The sequence below is a fragment of the Staurois parvus genome, unplaced genomic scaffold (genome assembly GCF_062004578.1).
Source record: "Staurois parvus isolate SC_StPar_1 unplaced genomic scaffold, SC_StPar_1.0 ptg000745l, whole genome shotgun sequence".
Taxonomy (NCBI): Eukaryota; Metazoa; Chordata; class Amphibia; order Anura; family Ranidae; genus Staurois; species Staurois parvus.
Window position 1 is genome coordinate 114,229 of NW_028318541.1, and position 16,461 is coordinate 130,689.

General features: G+C 46.9%; 1 protein-coding gene across 1 annotated transcript in view; it reads right to left on the reverse strand.

The window, feature by feature from the left end:
• Nucleotides 1-16,461, reverse strand: part of ZCCHC14 (zinc finger CCHC-type containing 14) — a 78,675-nt gene that overhangs the window by 37,250 nt on the left and 24,964 nt on the right. Inside the window, exon 4 of the mRNA XM_089654116.1 lies at nucleotides 1,607-1,680. Within this exon, the coding sequence (XP_089510242.1) occupies nucleotides 1,607-1,680 (74 nt within the window). The remainder of the gene's footprint in view (nucleotides 1-1,606; nucleotides 1,681-16,461) is intronic.

Here is a 16,461-nt window from a genome sequence, read left to right on the forward strand (position 1 = left end):
GCTCCACCCCCTCTGTCATTCCCTCCACTGGCTCCACCCCCCTCTGTCATTCCCTCCACTGGCTCCCGATTTCCCAACGCATTAAATTCAAAATACTAACACAGACATACAAAGCCATTCATAACGCTGCCCCAAACTACCTCACCGACCTGATACCCAAATACCACCCAACCCATAATCTTCGCTCCTCACAAGACCTCCTACTTTCTAGCTCCCTAGCTCCATCTCCCACGCCCGACTGCATGACTTTCTCCACCCTCTGGAACTCACTACCCCAATCCATCAGACTGTCACCTACCCTCTTCACCTTTAGGCGCACCCTGAAAACCCACCTCTTCAGGGAAGCCTACCCCGCCCTCACCTAACAGCCGATCTCCTCCACTCCTATCACTCCATCCCCCACAGCCACTTCCTCCTGTACAACTATCCCCTCCTCCTAGATTGTAAGCTCCAAAGAGCAGGGCCCTCGAACCCCTCGTGTATTGTATTGTTACTGTATTGTCTCATGTTCTGTCCCCAACTATAATGTACAGCGCTGAGCAAACCTTTTGGCGCTATATAAATACTGTATAATACTAATAATATAAATGTATAAAAATAATAGTGTGTGACTGTAGGGCGACATTAGACCGATGTGACTGGCTCAGTGTTTTCTTGTACAGCACTGCGGTATATGTCAGAGCTATATAATGTGTAAAAATAATAGCGTGTTGACTATGGTGGGGACATTAGAGTGTAAGCTCCTCTGGTGCAGAGACTGATGTGACTGGCTCAGTGTTCTCTGTACAGCACTACGGTATATGTCAGAGCTATATCAATGTATAATAGTGTGTGACTGTTGAAGTGCATTAGAGTGTAAGCTCCTTTGGTGCAGAGACTGATGTGACTGGTTCAGTCTTCTCCATACAGTGTTGTGATCAGGGGCGGACTGACAACTCATGGGGCCCCTGGGCAATAGGGAATCAGGGGGCCCCTGTGTCCTTGCCCAAACTCAAAAATGCCTATGAAAAAAGGTACCAGGGGCATCTAATGGGGCCCCCTACTGACCCTGGGCCCTGGGGCAGTGCCCGAATTTCCAAATGGTCAGTCCGCCCCTGGTTGTGATATATGTCGGAGCTATATAAATGTATAATAGTAGTATGTGACTCTGCATTAGAGTGTAAGCTCCTCTGGTGCAGAGAGTGATGTGACTGGCTCAGTGTTCTCTGTACAGCACTGCGGTATATGTCAGAGCTATATAAATGTATAATAATAGTGTGTGACTGTGGGGGACATTGGAGTGTAAGCTCCTCTGGTGCAGAATGATGAGACTGGCTCAGTGTTCTCTGTACAATGCTGTGATATATGTCAGAGCTATATAAATGTATAATAATAATGGTGTGACTGTGCATTAGAGTGTAAGCTCCTCTGGTGCAGAGACTGATGTGACTGGCTCAGTGTTCTTTGTACAGCACCGCGGAACATGTCAGAGATATAAAAAAAGTATAATAATAAGAGCATGTTGACTGTGGTGGGGACATTAGAATGTAAGCTCTTCTGGTGCAGATATTCTGGCACTGTATTTGGGTTCCTGCATTAGAGAAACGTTTATTCGTCACATCGATACCTCAAAACAACAGTCGGCGTTCTTCTCCCTCTTCTTATGCGGCAAGACTTTAATTTCAATCTTCTCGACATTCACTAGAAAAAGACAAATGGAAAGGATTACTCTCCAGACATTTGCTCTAGTCCCGGTCCGGCGGGCGAAGTAGCGGTCTCTCTGTGATCCACCCCCTGGGCCGGACTCGGCACATCAATCATTCAGGAGGAATTTACACACAGCTGGGGGAATATGGGACGTGAAGTGTATGAGGGACGGCGGAGGGAGGAACACTCGGCTCTCTGTCTGACTGTTTACTTAGGATGGCCCAGAGCGGCCAGGGCAGGAAGGAGCGGCCGGAGGCTCCCAGTCCATAGACAAACAAGAGACGGACTGTATGACACCGACACCACACAACAGACTGATATTAATAGGGAAACGCAGCTACAAGAATCCCCTCCTACGAGAGAGGAAAGGAAATACTTATATAGTTCAGGAAACCACCGGCGGTCAAACAGGTGCAGGAATTAAAGGAAAACCAGGAATAAAATTAGAAGAGGGAAGTGTGATATAATAAATCCCACCTCCGGCCTTCCCTTCAGTCTTGTACAGTTGTACCGGCTCCTCTCATGGACTGAAATGGCTTCCTCTGATTTCACCGCACACTGTGAGCTTCTCACAATGTGCATTAGAAGCTGCAACAAGTCAGATAGAGCTCCGCCTCCTTTCCTGACTGACCCGCCCCTTTTGTTCACTGGATTCAGTTCCTGCAATCATGGAGGCTCAGTATCACATGTGGGCGTTACCTACGGTGGTCTGCATGTAAATACAACCTGCCTAGAAATGCCCACTCCTCCAGATGGACACCCACCCATCAAGGCATTGTGAGTTTTTCATATCTCCACCCACTGCTTGTATCAGGACCAGGGGCGGACTGACAGCTCATGGGGCCCCCGGGCAATAGGGGATCATGGGGCCCCTGTGTCCTTGCCCAAACTCAAAAAAGCCTATGAAAAAGGTACCAGGGGCCCCTAACTGACCCCGGGCCCTCGGGCAATGCCCGAGTTTCCAAATGGTCAGTCCGCCCCTGATCAGGACTGAGGGCTCTTGAGAGAAGCACGGAGGCAGGTTGCTGTGACGTTACTAGGAAGCTATGTACAGCATCCTGCCGGTTCCTCCCACCAGCCATGATCTGCCTGTATTGCATAGAGAAGCACAAAGACCCAGTGAGAATTACACTGGATCTAAAATAATGTAATGAAAATGGAAAGGTTTTATTTAAACATTTTATTAGCATGTTGATGATGGAGAAACCATGGATGGCAAAATACACAGTGGCTCAGTGGTTAGCACTTCTGCCTTGCAGCACTGGTGTTCTTGGTTCAAACCCCAGCCAGGCCACTATCTGTATGGAGTGTGCACGTCCTCCTGGTGCTTGCTTTCCTCCCACACACAAAAGACATGCTGGTAAGTTGATTGGCTCCTGACTAAACTGGCACTAGCATGTTCTCCCTGTGCCTACGTGGGTTTCCTCTGGGTACACCAGTTTCCTCCCGTACTACAAAGACATGCTGGTAGGTTAATTGGCTCCTCTGTAAATTGTCCCTAGTATGTGTATGTATGAATGTGAGTTAGGGACCTTAGATTGTACACCCCTTGAGGGTTAGAGACTGATGTGAATGTACAATATATATGTAAAGTGCTGCGTAAATTGATGGCGCTATATAAGTACCTGAAATAAATAAATAATAGTATATGAATGTGAGGCAGCTACCCAACATTGTAAGCTCTTTGAGGGCAGGGACTGATGTGAATGTATAATATGTAAAGTGCCTAAAGTCCTAAAGCTGACATCACTTTAAATACCTGAAATAAATATAAGCAAAATTAAACTTCAGCATTAAAGGCTTTTGTGTGTAAAGGAGTACTGACGCTGCAACGCTTCCTATTACAACACAGACTGCACAGGCGGTAAAACCTAAACACTAGTCCTAATATGTGGTGGCTGCATTAGTTTTCCTTTTCAGGCTTTTTTCCTTGATTTTCACCTAGCAACACATTTTGATGTCTTGGGGTGCCAACACTCAGTGTGCTGTATCTACAGAGAAGTGTTGTTACCTTGAGGTGCTCCCACCTGACAGACTCAGAACACCTCCACCTGTGGGAGGCTTGTGGGCACTGTAGGAGTCTGGAGAGCACTGTGAGAGGCTGCGGGGCACAGTGGGAGGCTGCGGGGCACAGTGGGAGGCTGCGGGGCACAGTGGGAGGCTGCGGGGCACAGTGGGAGGCTGCGGGGCACAGTGGGAGGCTGCGGGGCACAGTGGGAGGCTGCGGGGCACAGTGGGAGGCTTGTGGGCACTGTAGGAGTCTAGAGGGCACTGTGGGAGGCTGCGGGGCACTGTGGGAGGCTGCGGGGCACTGTGGGAGGCTGCGGGGCACTGTGGGACCCTGTTGGAGGTTAGGAACACTATGGAGTGCCAGAAGCTCTACAGCAGGCTGGTGGGTCACTGTAGGGGACGGTGGGATCTGGAAACAGACCCCATGGCCATGTAGGGGATGAGGTTTCTGGAGAGTACTGTGGGAGCCTCAGGGACAGTGTAGGAGGATGGGGGATACTGTGGAGGTCTGGAAGTTCTGCAACTGGCTGGGGGGAATAATGTGAAGCCTGTGAGGCCTTAGGCAGCCTGGGGGCACTGTAGGCCATAGATTTAGGATATGAGGTTCAGTGTAGGGCCACTATGGTGCCTGAGAACTCTCAGAGGGCCTGGGGCACTGTGGGCCACTATAGGAGGTTGGGGGGCGCTAGGTAAGCTGGGAGGCACTATGAGAGATCAAAAGGTTTGCAGCTAGCTAGAGACAGAGAGGAGAGGCAGTGGACCAGCAGTGGACCAGCAGTGGACCAGCAGTGGACCATGGCTCAGAGTTCGAGAACCACTGGTCACGGGGATGAGGAATAGCCTGTAATATACACCTAATTTCTCACTCTGATGCTCTGGGTTGTAGGTGGGCCCTCATGGCCTGACATACAATGCAGGACTATTGGTCCAGAATTGTAGGAAATGACCACTGGCCAGATCCCCAATGAGAAAAGGTACTGGAGGACCATCCTCCTGCCGAAGCAGGAATGATCCAAGTATTAGACCTTACTCTAGTCCTAGATCTAACATGCATTGAACTCTTGCAGGATGGGGGAGGGGCACACTACAAGGGTCATTTTTTTTTTCTGCCTTGAGTGGGGCTTCACAATGCAGACAAAACCCGCTATGTTTTCCAGACGCACAGAGTGATCAGCGACCGAGGAAAATATTGAAAGTGCTGATCAAAGTCAAGTCATCTGTGGATCCACATGGTTTCCGTACAGTATGCTGAGAGACTAAAACATTTCCATGTGCGGCGGAGCCAGCGGTGACTCAGACAGCCAGATGTCATTCCATGGACGCAATCCGAACACAGGGAAACCCCCCAACCACGTCCATACACTGTATGAGATGGACAGACTGGGAGCAGCGGTGGCACGTGACCTGAGCCCTCACTGAGCGCACAACTCTCAGATTACACACCTCAGTGTAGAGGGGGGCGCCGACATCTTGGATCTGCTCTGCAGCTGTATCCAGTATCATGGGGCTCCCGGAGAGATTCCCTCCTGTAATGTATGCTAGAGAGCTGCCTGTGATTAAAGCTGAACTCCGATAAGAAATTTCTGATCAGTCTGTTACTAAAGGCAGCATCACCAGGGCTCAATGTACGCATATCATGCAGGACCGGTGGCCCCTGTGCACCCTAGGGTCCAAGACCACCGACTATGTAACTCTCCCATTGTAGTTTATTTATAAAAGCGGTGGTGTGATTATTTCGCAGCTTGCTGTAGGAGGACCCAGGCATCTCAGACTGCCAACCTGTCCACTCACTCTCAATGCCTTAACCTTGGTGACAGGCTCCAGATTTACACCCCACGCCCCCTACCATGACATCATACCTTGACCGACCAGCCAAGAGACCACTGATCTGTCCTGCCCACCATGACATCATATCGACTAACAGGCCAGGAATCTCCTGATCTGTCCTGCCCACCATGACATCATACCTTGACCGACCAGCCAAGAGACCACTGATCTGTCCTGCCCACCATGACATCATATCTTGACTAACAGGCCAGAAATCTCCTGATCTGTCCTGCCCACCATAACATCATACCTTGATTGACAAGGCCAGAAGACTCATGTCCCACCCAGAATGACATCAAACCTTGACTGGCAGACCAACAGACTCCTGATCTGTCCTGCCCACCATGACATCATATCTTGACTGACAAGGTCAGGAGTCTCCTGATCTGTCATGCCCACATGACATCATACCTTGAGACTGACCCAGTCAACTCATGTCCCACCTACAATGACTTCATATCTTGACTGACAGGCCAGGAGTCTCCTAATCTGTCCTGCCCACCATGATAACGTACCTTGACTGACAAGCCAGGAGTTCCCTGATCTGTCCCACCCATCATGACATCATACATTGATTGACACGGCCAGGAGACTCATGTCCCACCCACAATGACATTATAACTTGACTAACAGACCAGCAGACTCCTGATCCCTTCCACCTACCATGACATCATATCTTAACTGTCAGGCCAGAAGACTCCTTATCTGTCTCACCCACCATGATGTTATTCCTTGACTTAAAGGCCAGGAGAGTCCTGATGTGATCTGTCCCACCTACCATGACATCATAAACTTGACTCCTGATTTGTACACCCACCATGACATCATACCCCGACTGCCAGGACAGAAGGTTCCTGATCTGTCCCACCCACCATGATGTCATAGCTTGACTGACAAGGCCAGGAGACTCATGTCCCTTCTATCATTACATCATAGCTTTACTGACAGGCCATGATACTTCTGATCTGTCCCACCCATCATGACATCAGACCTTGACTGACAGGCCAGGAGAATCTATAATCAAAATGAAATCCTGCAGCAACCACAATAGCCATCAAAATTCCCTTTACTCCTAGTGGCTGGTAGAGTGATGAACCCAGCACAGGAAGAAGGAGACTTAACCCATCTGCCACCAAAGCTGTTTTAGCTTTTTTTGCACACAAAATGCACATTTTATGCTTGAGGTTTATCTAAAACTACCGAAACATAACACTGGAGAATAAAATGGTGGTAGTTGAAATTTTTATAGCACGTATTATTGGTTTACCAAGCCAATAATTTCCGTTAAAAAAAAAAAAAAAGTTAATTTTAGCGCACACAAATGCAATATATTATCTAATTTAAAAGATGAAGTTATGACGAGTAAAAAGATACCCAACATGTCAAGCTTTAAAATTGTGTGTGCCCATGAAACTGCAAAAAATGCTGGAATGCTAAATTTGTCGTGGGAGATACCTTACAAGCCCCTATAGGTCATCAGTTCAAGAGTTAACCATCAATACCGGACCTAGAATTATTGCTCCCACTCTGGCGTGCGTGGCCATATGCAATGTGTAGCGCAATCAATGCAACTGTTTTTGTATGTACAGTACGTGTTCTTGTTTACGTTCATACGTATATGGGCGCAAGCTCTAAATATTTTGGGAGGGGGGTTAAGTGCTTGGGTTTAACTTGACAAGTAGAATGTTGGTGTGCAAAGTAATCAGGCGACATTTGACAAATTTGTCACGTATGTAAAACCCCCAGCTACAGACAGACAATGATGAGACATCAGAAGTACACATACATATATACACTATATTGCCAAAAGTATTAGGACACCCTTCCAAATCATGTGATTCAGGTGTTCCAATCACCTCCATGGCCACAGGTGTATAAAATCAAGCACCTAGGCATGCAGACTGCTTCTACAAACATTTGTGAAAGAATGGGTCGCTCTCAGGAGCTCAGTGACTCCAAGCGTGGTCCCGTGATAGGTTGCCACCTGTGCAATAAGTCCATCCGTGACATTTCCTGGGTACTAAATATTCCACGTTCAACTGTTAGTGGGATTATAACAAAGTGGAAGCAACTGGGAACAACAGCCACTCAGCCACCAAGTGGTAGGCCACGTCACATGACAGAGCGGGGTCAGCGCATGATGAAGCGCACAGTGCGCAGAAGTCACCAACTGTCTGCAGAGTCAATAGCTAAAGACCTCCAAACTTGGTGTGGCCTTCAGATTAGCACAACAACAGTGCGTAGAGAGCTTCATGGAATGGGTTTCCATGGCTGAGCAGCTGCATCCAAGCCTTACATCACCAAATGCAATGCAAAGCGTCGGATGCCATGGTGTAAAGCATGCTGCCACTGGACTCTAGAGCAGTGGAGACGTGTTCTCTGGAGTGACCAATCACGCTTCTCTGTCTGGCAATCCGATGGACTTGTCTGGGTTTGGCAGTTGTCAGGAGAACGGTACTTGCCTGACTGAATTGTGCCAAGTGTAAAGTTTGGTGGAGGGGGGATTATGGTGTGGGGTTGGTTTTCACGGGTTGGGCTTGGCCCCCTAGTTCCAGTGAAGGGAATAATTAAGACGTCAGCATACCAAGACATTTTGGATAATTTCATGCTCCCAACTTTGTGGGAAGAGTTTGGGGATGAAAGTGATGAAGTGACGTGATAACGTGACGTAACGTGTGGGAGGTCGTGGTGATGCAACTTCCGGCGTGGACCTCATCTTGGGACTCCAATTCAGATCCATGTAAAGTACACCCATAGCATGTGGATATGTACAAAGGCATATGTTTGCATTATAACAAGTGAGTGGGACTTGTATTATTTCTGCCATTTACTTAATTAAAACTTTAATACACTATGGGAGCATCTTTCTTTCTCTTTTTGGCTACGTGAGGAGCAATCATTTCCAGGACCACCAAGGCTACGTGCGGTAATTTGCCCACCAGTGAAAGGGATTGATAGAACGTTGGATCTTACATCTGCAGGAGGGGGTCCAGGTTCCCGATCGGTGCGGTTTCCTCCTAATAGGCGTTTTGACCCGGCAGGGTTGCTTTATAGAGGTGAGGGGCCATTTCACATATTGAGCTCTGTATATACATAGACAAAAGGACTACAGAACACCTCCATCATTTAGATGGTTCTGGACTTTTTAGTTGATGTTTTCTGAAGATTTATTCTAACTATTCTATATTCGTATATAAAGAGGACTATAGTACACCTCCACCATTTAGATCATTCTGGACTCTTTTTTAGTTCATGTGGTTTGGAGATTTATTGATCTATTGAATATTTATTTATGAGTATTCTCGGAGATTTTGAGGCACTAATGGTATCACGGATTCAAATGTTCATTATTTCCTATCCCCACATTTGGGGTCACGTATCACTTCGGCATTTATAGGTGGTGCAGCCTATAATTTTTTCCTTTCATTGGCATACATTTGTGCTTATCCCCGTTAGTGGGATCACTCACCAATAAACAAATTTTTAATTTTACTTTTCAGGTGTCATAGCCTTTATTCCTCTTTGTTTACTTTAACAACATTCTCTGTTGTCACCTAGTCACTTTATTTTTTCTTATCCCCCAACTGGGATCACCTATATGTTCATTAGTTGGTCATATTCACAGTTTTATTCAGATATAGGACATTAAGTGCCCCTTTTCGTTCTGGATTTACCAGGTGACACCTACAGTGGGGATTGAAAGTTTGGGCACCCCAGCTAAAAATTTGTATTAATGTGCATAAAGAAGCCAAGGAAAGATGGAAAAATCTCCAAAAGGCATCAAATTACAGATTAGACATTCTTATAATATGTCAACAAAAGTTAGATTTTATTTCCATCATTTACACTTTCAAAATAACAGAAAACTAAAAAATGGCGTCTGCAAAAGTTTGGGCACCCTGCAGAATTTATAGCATGCACTGCCCCCTTTGCAAAGCTGAGACCTGCCAGTGTCATGGATTGTTCTCAATCATTGTCTGGGAAGACCAGGTGATGTCAATCTCAAAGGTTTTAAATGCCCAGACTCATCTGACCTTGCCCCAACAATCAGCACCATGGGTTCTTCTAAGCAGTTGTCTAGAAAACTGAAACTGAAAATAGTTGACGCTCACAAAGCTGGAGAAGGCTATAAGAAGATAGCAAAGCCCAGAAATCTCAAAGAACTGGAAGACTTTTGTAAGGAAGAATGGGCAAAGAAACCTCAAACAAGAATTGAAAGACTCTTGGCTGGCTACAAAAAGCGTTTACAAGCTGTGATACTTGCCAAAGGGGGCAGTACAAGATATTAACTCTGCAGGGTACCCAAACGTTTGCAGACGCCATTTTTTTGTTTTCTGTTATTTTGAAAGTGTAAACGATGGAAATAAAATCTAACTTTTGTTGGCATATTATAAGAATGTCTAATCTGTAATTTGATGCCTTTTGGAGATTTTTCCATCTTTCCTTGGCTTCTTTATGCACATTAATACAAATTTTTATCTGGGGTGCCCAAACTTTCGATCCCCACTGTATATATCAGTGGATATATTTTCACATCACCCATTTGATTGTGTTATTTAACACAAGAGGGGAGAGATTTTATATTGTGTACGGTACATATGGTTTCATTCCCGTTCTTTATTAGTGGGGCACATAGTATTTATCACTTATTCCTCCGTGTGGCTTTAAAGCACAGTAGGGGGGAGGTGTTTTCCTTTACTATCTTTGGTTTTAATTTTATGGTTTCATATATACTGTTAATGTAGTCATATATTAGGATACTCAGAAATTGTGTTTTTTTTTAGGGGGGTTCAATATTCTATATTATTTAATACTTTACAGAGTTACCCTTCCTTATATATTGCATGTATTAGCACAGCACCACATTATTTTCACTCATTACTGTCCATTTCTGTATATGGGAAGGTGTTAGCAGCTTTAGTTATAGCTTCACATCAAAAAGCACCCAGACATGGTTTCAGAAAAAGCACTGGAGAATACTGAACTGGCCATCAATAGGTCCAGACTTCAATCCCATAGAGCACCTATAGAGAGACCTCCAAACAGCAGTTGGGAAAAGGAACCCTTCCAATCTGAGAGACCTGGAGAAGTTGACAAAAGAATTTGCCAGAACAGTACTTGCCTGACTGCATTGTGCCAAGTGTAAAGTTTGGTGGAGGGGGGATTATGGTGTGGGGTTGTCTTTCAGGGGTTGGGCTTGGCCCCCTAGTTCCAGTGAAGGGAACTCTTAAGGTGTCAGCATATCAAAACATTTTGGACAATTTCATGCTCCCAACTTTGTGGGAAGAGTTTGGGGATGGCCCCTTCCTGTTCCAACATGACTGCGCTCCAGTGCACAAAGCCCATAGGTCCATAAAGACATGGAGGAGCCAGTTTGGGGTGGAGGAACTTGACTGGCCTGCACAGAGTCCTGACCTCAACCCCATAGAACACCTTTGGGATGAATTAAGAGTGGAGACTGTGAGCCAGGCCTCCTCCCCCGACATCAGTGCCTGAGCTGACAAATGTGCTTCTGAAAGAATGGTCCAACCTTCCCATAGACACCCTCCTAAACCTTGTGGACGGCCTTCCCAGAAGAGTTGGAGCTGTTATAGCTGCATAGGGCGGGGCCAACTCAGTATTGAACCCTACGGACTAAGACTGGGGGGCCATTAAAGTGCATGTGCGTGTAAAGGCCAGCCGACCAATACTTTTTGGCAATATAGTGTGTGTGTGAATATATATATATATAATAAAAATAAATAACTTGTATGGGCCCAACATTCATAAATGGTGCTCCAGAAATAGACATTCACCATCCCAAATTGTTTTTACAATATGGCAGTAGAGAGTTTGATGTCATCTCTTGAAGTTTATTCAGATTTGGTGACAGTCAGGAATCGCTTTTTTAAAAGTTTTGATAAAAATACAGACTTTAGATTGGAGAATTCCACCAATGGTGAGCAGGGACTATGAGACGTCCATGTACAAACCAATCAAGCTGGGGGGTGAAAGGGAACTCTGGATAGATTTCCGCACGTGTTCGTTCTCAGCTCTGCGTTTCCTGTTTAGGTTGTACAGTTTGGATCTGCAGCCTGGAAAAACAAACCGCGTAGGATACGGCTGTGCGGCCACAAACGCCGATTCAGCGTAATCCTGGACAAAAATTCACCAAAAGGAAGCCGCATGAACGAGTAAAAATAAACATTTTCTAGCAGACGCCGGGAGTGCACGCCCTCATTCAGGAAAAGTAAAATCTCACCACTCAGAAGAATGACCCCCACAAAGTGAACTCGAGTGCAGGGCATTATGGGAAGCTGATATAAAAACTTTATAGCAAAATACATTTAAAGAGGAACTACACTCAGATATTAACCCAGCTATGCTTGCAATCTCATGCTGATGGATTAATATATAGCCTGTAATGCCTTTCCAGGAGAAACGCCTGCATACAGATCCCTCCAGTGCGGCTTACTTAACTGGCAGTCGGGGCATTTTGTCATGTGATCTGTGCCAGAGGATCAGATTGGCCGATTCTTGCCTTCAGCTGAGATCATGTGACCACATGCCTAGGCTTAAGGGAGCAGCAATGAGTGGAGCCTGGACCAGTTCTCTCTCTAGAAAAGTTCAGGAGAGTGTAAAGCCAAAACTTGTGTTATATAGAATGGAGTAGGGAGGGGTTGGAGCCCCGTCAGGGTTTTTAATGTTGTGTTCCCACTTTGGGAATATATCCTCCCAATTTGCCTTCGGGATCATTGACTCGTCTACAGAAAGTAACGAGAACTCATTTTACAGCTGTCACCAGAACAGGAGATGAGAGAACTCTTCCAATGGGGACAGCCGTTCAGGTGACTTCTCACTTCCTCTGAGTTTCTGGGACAAGAAGTGAATGGAAAAGCTGACAGGGGTCTTAAATCTGACCTCCGGCCTTCCCTTCAGTCTTGCACAGTTGTACCGGCTTCTCTCCTGGACTGAAATTGCTTACTATGATTTCACTGCACACTGTGAGCTTCTCACAATGTGCATTAGAAGCTGCAGCAAGTCAGATAGAGCTCCACCTCATTCCTGGCTGGAGGATGTCCAGCATCATCTAACGCTTTCCTCCCCAGGATGAATGTTCCTGGCCCATCCCTTTCATTCATTGGATTTTAGTTCCTCTAATCATGGAGGCTCACAATCACATGTGGGTTTATCTGCAAACACTGCCTACCTAGGAAAACTTCTTCATACTAACACCCACTCATCAAGGCATTTAGATATTTGCATAACTCCTCCCACTGCTTACATCAGGACTGAAGGCGCCTGAGAGGAGTACTGATGTAGGGTGCTGTGAAGTTATCAGGAAGCTATGTACAGCACCTTTTCAGCCCCTCCCACCAGCCATAATCTGCCTGCATTGCATAGAGAATAAACATTTTTTTAGCATATTAATGGAGGGAGGAAGCATGGAAGACAAACTATAAGTAGATTAAACTCTAGAAAAAAAAACAAAAAAACCTTTTTTTTATGTATGTTTTTAAATATTTCAGCAGTATTGTGTGAGTGGAGGTCACTGTACTGCTTCTTGAATGAGTATTCATTGACTAGGTAGGTGCTGGTTTTACCCCTCCTCCTCTCTGTCAGGACCCGATCGGTCACCCCACACACTCTGCCAGCTCAGCAGTCTCGGGGTCAGCGAAGTGTTAACGTATCCATGCCGTGGATTAAGAGAGCAGCGTACAGATGGCAGCTGTCAGCGTGGCATACCTTCACTGGGGGATGTAATCCGCCATAACACACCATGTAATGCGATCGGATGACGGGACGCGCATTCTACAGTAAAAGTAATCCGCACGACCTCGAATGCAGTCGGGGAATTTATACATGGCCGACGTTAATGCCAGAGAGGTCCCTTTAAATACATTCAGCACTGCTGCTGTACAGTCTTCATTCATTGACGTTTAAACAAACAGGTTCTCTTGACTGTCCATGTCCTCTACTACAGGTACTTCCCTTCCCCAGCTCCGTGTAAGCTCCATGTCAAAGCTTGCACACAACTAAAGACATCCCCTTTCATGTGACCATGCCATGGCCTGGCACTTGGCCACTCAGTTGCTGAGCACTGCATTATGGGAGGAAGGGGAGAAGGTCACATGATACCCCATACTCAGAAATACCAAAACAGTATCTCACAGGGTTCCAGCTGGCAAATAGGGAAGGTAAGGCAAGTACAAGAGGGTCAGGGGGTCGTCAGGTAAGGCAAGTACAAGAGGGTCAGGGGGTCATCAGGTAAGGCAAGTACAAGAGGGGCAGGGGGTCGTCAGGTAAGGCAAGTACAAGAGGGTCAGGGGGTCGTCAGGGAAGGCAAGTACAAGAGGGTCAGGGGGTCGTCAGGGAAGGCAAGTACAAGAGGGTCAGGGGGTCGTCAGGGAAGGCAAGTACAAGAGGGTCAGGGGGTCGTCAGGGAAGGCAAGTACAAGAGGGTCAGGGGGTCGTCAGGGAAGGCAAGTACAAGAGGGTCAGGGGGTCGTCAGGGAAGGCAAGTACAAGAGGGTCAGGGGGGGGGGTCGTCAGGGAAGACAAGTACAAGAGGGGCAGAGGGTCGTCAGGTAAGGCAAGTACAAGAGGGGCAGAGGGTCGTCAGGTAAGGCAAGTACAAGAGGGTCAGGGGGTCGTCAGGGAAGGCAAGTACAAGAGGGTCAGGGGGTAGTCAGGTAAGGCAAGTACAAGAGGGTCAGGGGGTAGTCAGGTAAGGCAAGTACAAGAGGGGCAGGGGGTCGTCAGGTAAGGCAAGTACAAGAGGGGCAGGGGGTCGTCAGGTAAGGCAAGTACAAGAGGGGCAGGGGGTCGTCAGGTAAGGCAAGTACAAGAGGGGCAGGGGGTCGTCAGGGAAGGCAAGTACAAGAGGGGCAGGGGGTCGTCAGGGAAGGCAAGTACAAGAGGGGCAGGGGGTCGTCAGGGAAGGCAAGTACAAGAGGGTCAGGGGGTCGTCAGGGAAGGCAAGTACAAGAGGGTCAGGGGGTCGTCAGGGAAGGCAAGTACAAGAGGGTCAGGGGGTCGTCAGGGAAGGCAAGTACAAGAGGGGCAGGGGGTCGTCAGGGAAGGCAAGTACAAGAGGGGCAGGGGGTCGTCAGGGAAGGCAAGTACAAGAGGGGCAGGGGGTCGTCAGGGAAGGCAAGTACAAGAGGGGCAGGGGGTCGTCAGGTAAGGCAAGTACAAGAGGGTCAGGGGGTCGTCAGGGAAGGCAAGTACAAGAGGGGCAGGGGGTCATCAGATAAAGCAAGTACAAGAGGGGCAGGGGGTAGTCAGATAAGAGAAGTACAAGAGGGGCACGGGGGTCATCAGGTAAGGCAAGTACAAGAGGGGCAGGGGGTCGTCAGGTAAGGCAAGTACAAGAGGGGCAGGGGGTCATCAGATAAAGCAAGTACAAGTGGAGCACGGGGGTCGTCAGGTAAGGCAAGTACAAGTGGAGCACGGGGGTCGTCAGGTAAGGCAAGTACAAGAGGGGCAGGGGGTAGTCAGATAGGAGAAGTACAAGAGGGGCAGGGGGTCGTCAGGTTTACCTACTTATTCCCTTGGAATGGGCAAAGTGACAGGTCTACTTTAAAGATTTAGACAAAATCTAACCTTGCAATGCAGCCCCTCACCCCGCAATGCAAGTAATACTCCTTATACCTGAATGTAACCATGTAACCTGGTGAATTCTGTACTTATATTATCTTCCCACAATGCCCTGCTTAGCAGAAATTAGTAGGAGGTCTTGCATCATGAATCAGCTGCAGAATACAGTCAAGTCCAACAAGTCCAATGAGCAAACAATGTGGCCAGGCAGTGGGGGAAGCAAAAAGAATTCTAGGATGCATCACTAGAGGGGTCACCAGCAGGAGGAAGGAGGTCCTGATTCCTCTATATAGATCTTTATATCACTAGAGGGGTCACCAGCAGGAGGAAGGAGGTCCGGATTCCTCTGTATAAATATCTATATCACTAGAGGGGTCACCGGCAGGAGGAAGGAGGTCCTGATTCCCCTATATAGATCTTTATATCACTAGAGGGGTCACCAACAGGAGGAAGGAGGTCCGGATTCCTCTGTATAAATATCTATATCACTAGAGGGGTCACCGGCAGGAGGAAGGAGGTCCTGATTCCCCTATATAGATCTTTATATCACTACAGGGGTCACCAACAGGAGGAAGGAGGTCCCGATTCCTCTATATAGATCTTTATATCACTAGAGGGGTCACCAGCAGGAGGAAGGAGGTCCTGAATCCTCTATATAGATCTTTATATCACTAGAGGGATCACCAGCAGGAGGAAGGAGGTCCTGATTCCTCTATATAGATCTTTAGTTAGACCTCATTTAGAATACACTGTCCAGTTTCGGAGACCTCATTTACAAAATGATATTGATAAGATAGAATGAGTCCAGAGACGGATAACAAAAATGTTGAATGTTTCGGGAAATTAAATTATTTAAGAGCGACTTCAGGAATTTAACACGTCCAGTCTGGAGGAATAAAGGGAAAGGGAAGACATGATTGAAATCATTAAATACATCAAGGGGGTGAATAAGGTTCAGGAGGGCAGAATTTTCAACATGAAACCAAAATCAAGAACACGGGGAAATGGCCTTAAACCAACTGGAGAAAAGTTCAAAGCTAATCTCAGAAAGTACTATTTTACTGAAAGAGTAGTTGATGCTTGGAATAAGCTTCCAGCAGAGGTAGTGAGCCAGTCAACAGTAAACAGCTTCAAACAAAGCATAGATCTATACTCAGACAAAAAAGTTAAAAAACAAAAGAAAAAAAACAAAACAACCCCCCGCCATCACTTTTCTGTGTTTCAGGTACTAGGGGCTACGAATTATTGGAGAAGACAGATGGATGGTGGTAGCTGGGCAAGAAACAGCAGGCATGTCTTGGCAATACAGCCAATACACATATGTCCACCTGTATTTACCTCTCCCCGCCGCACCCTAAA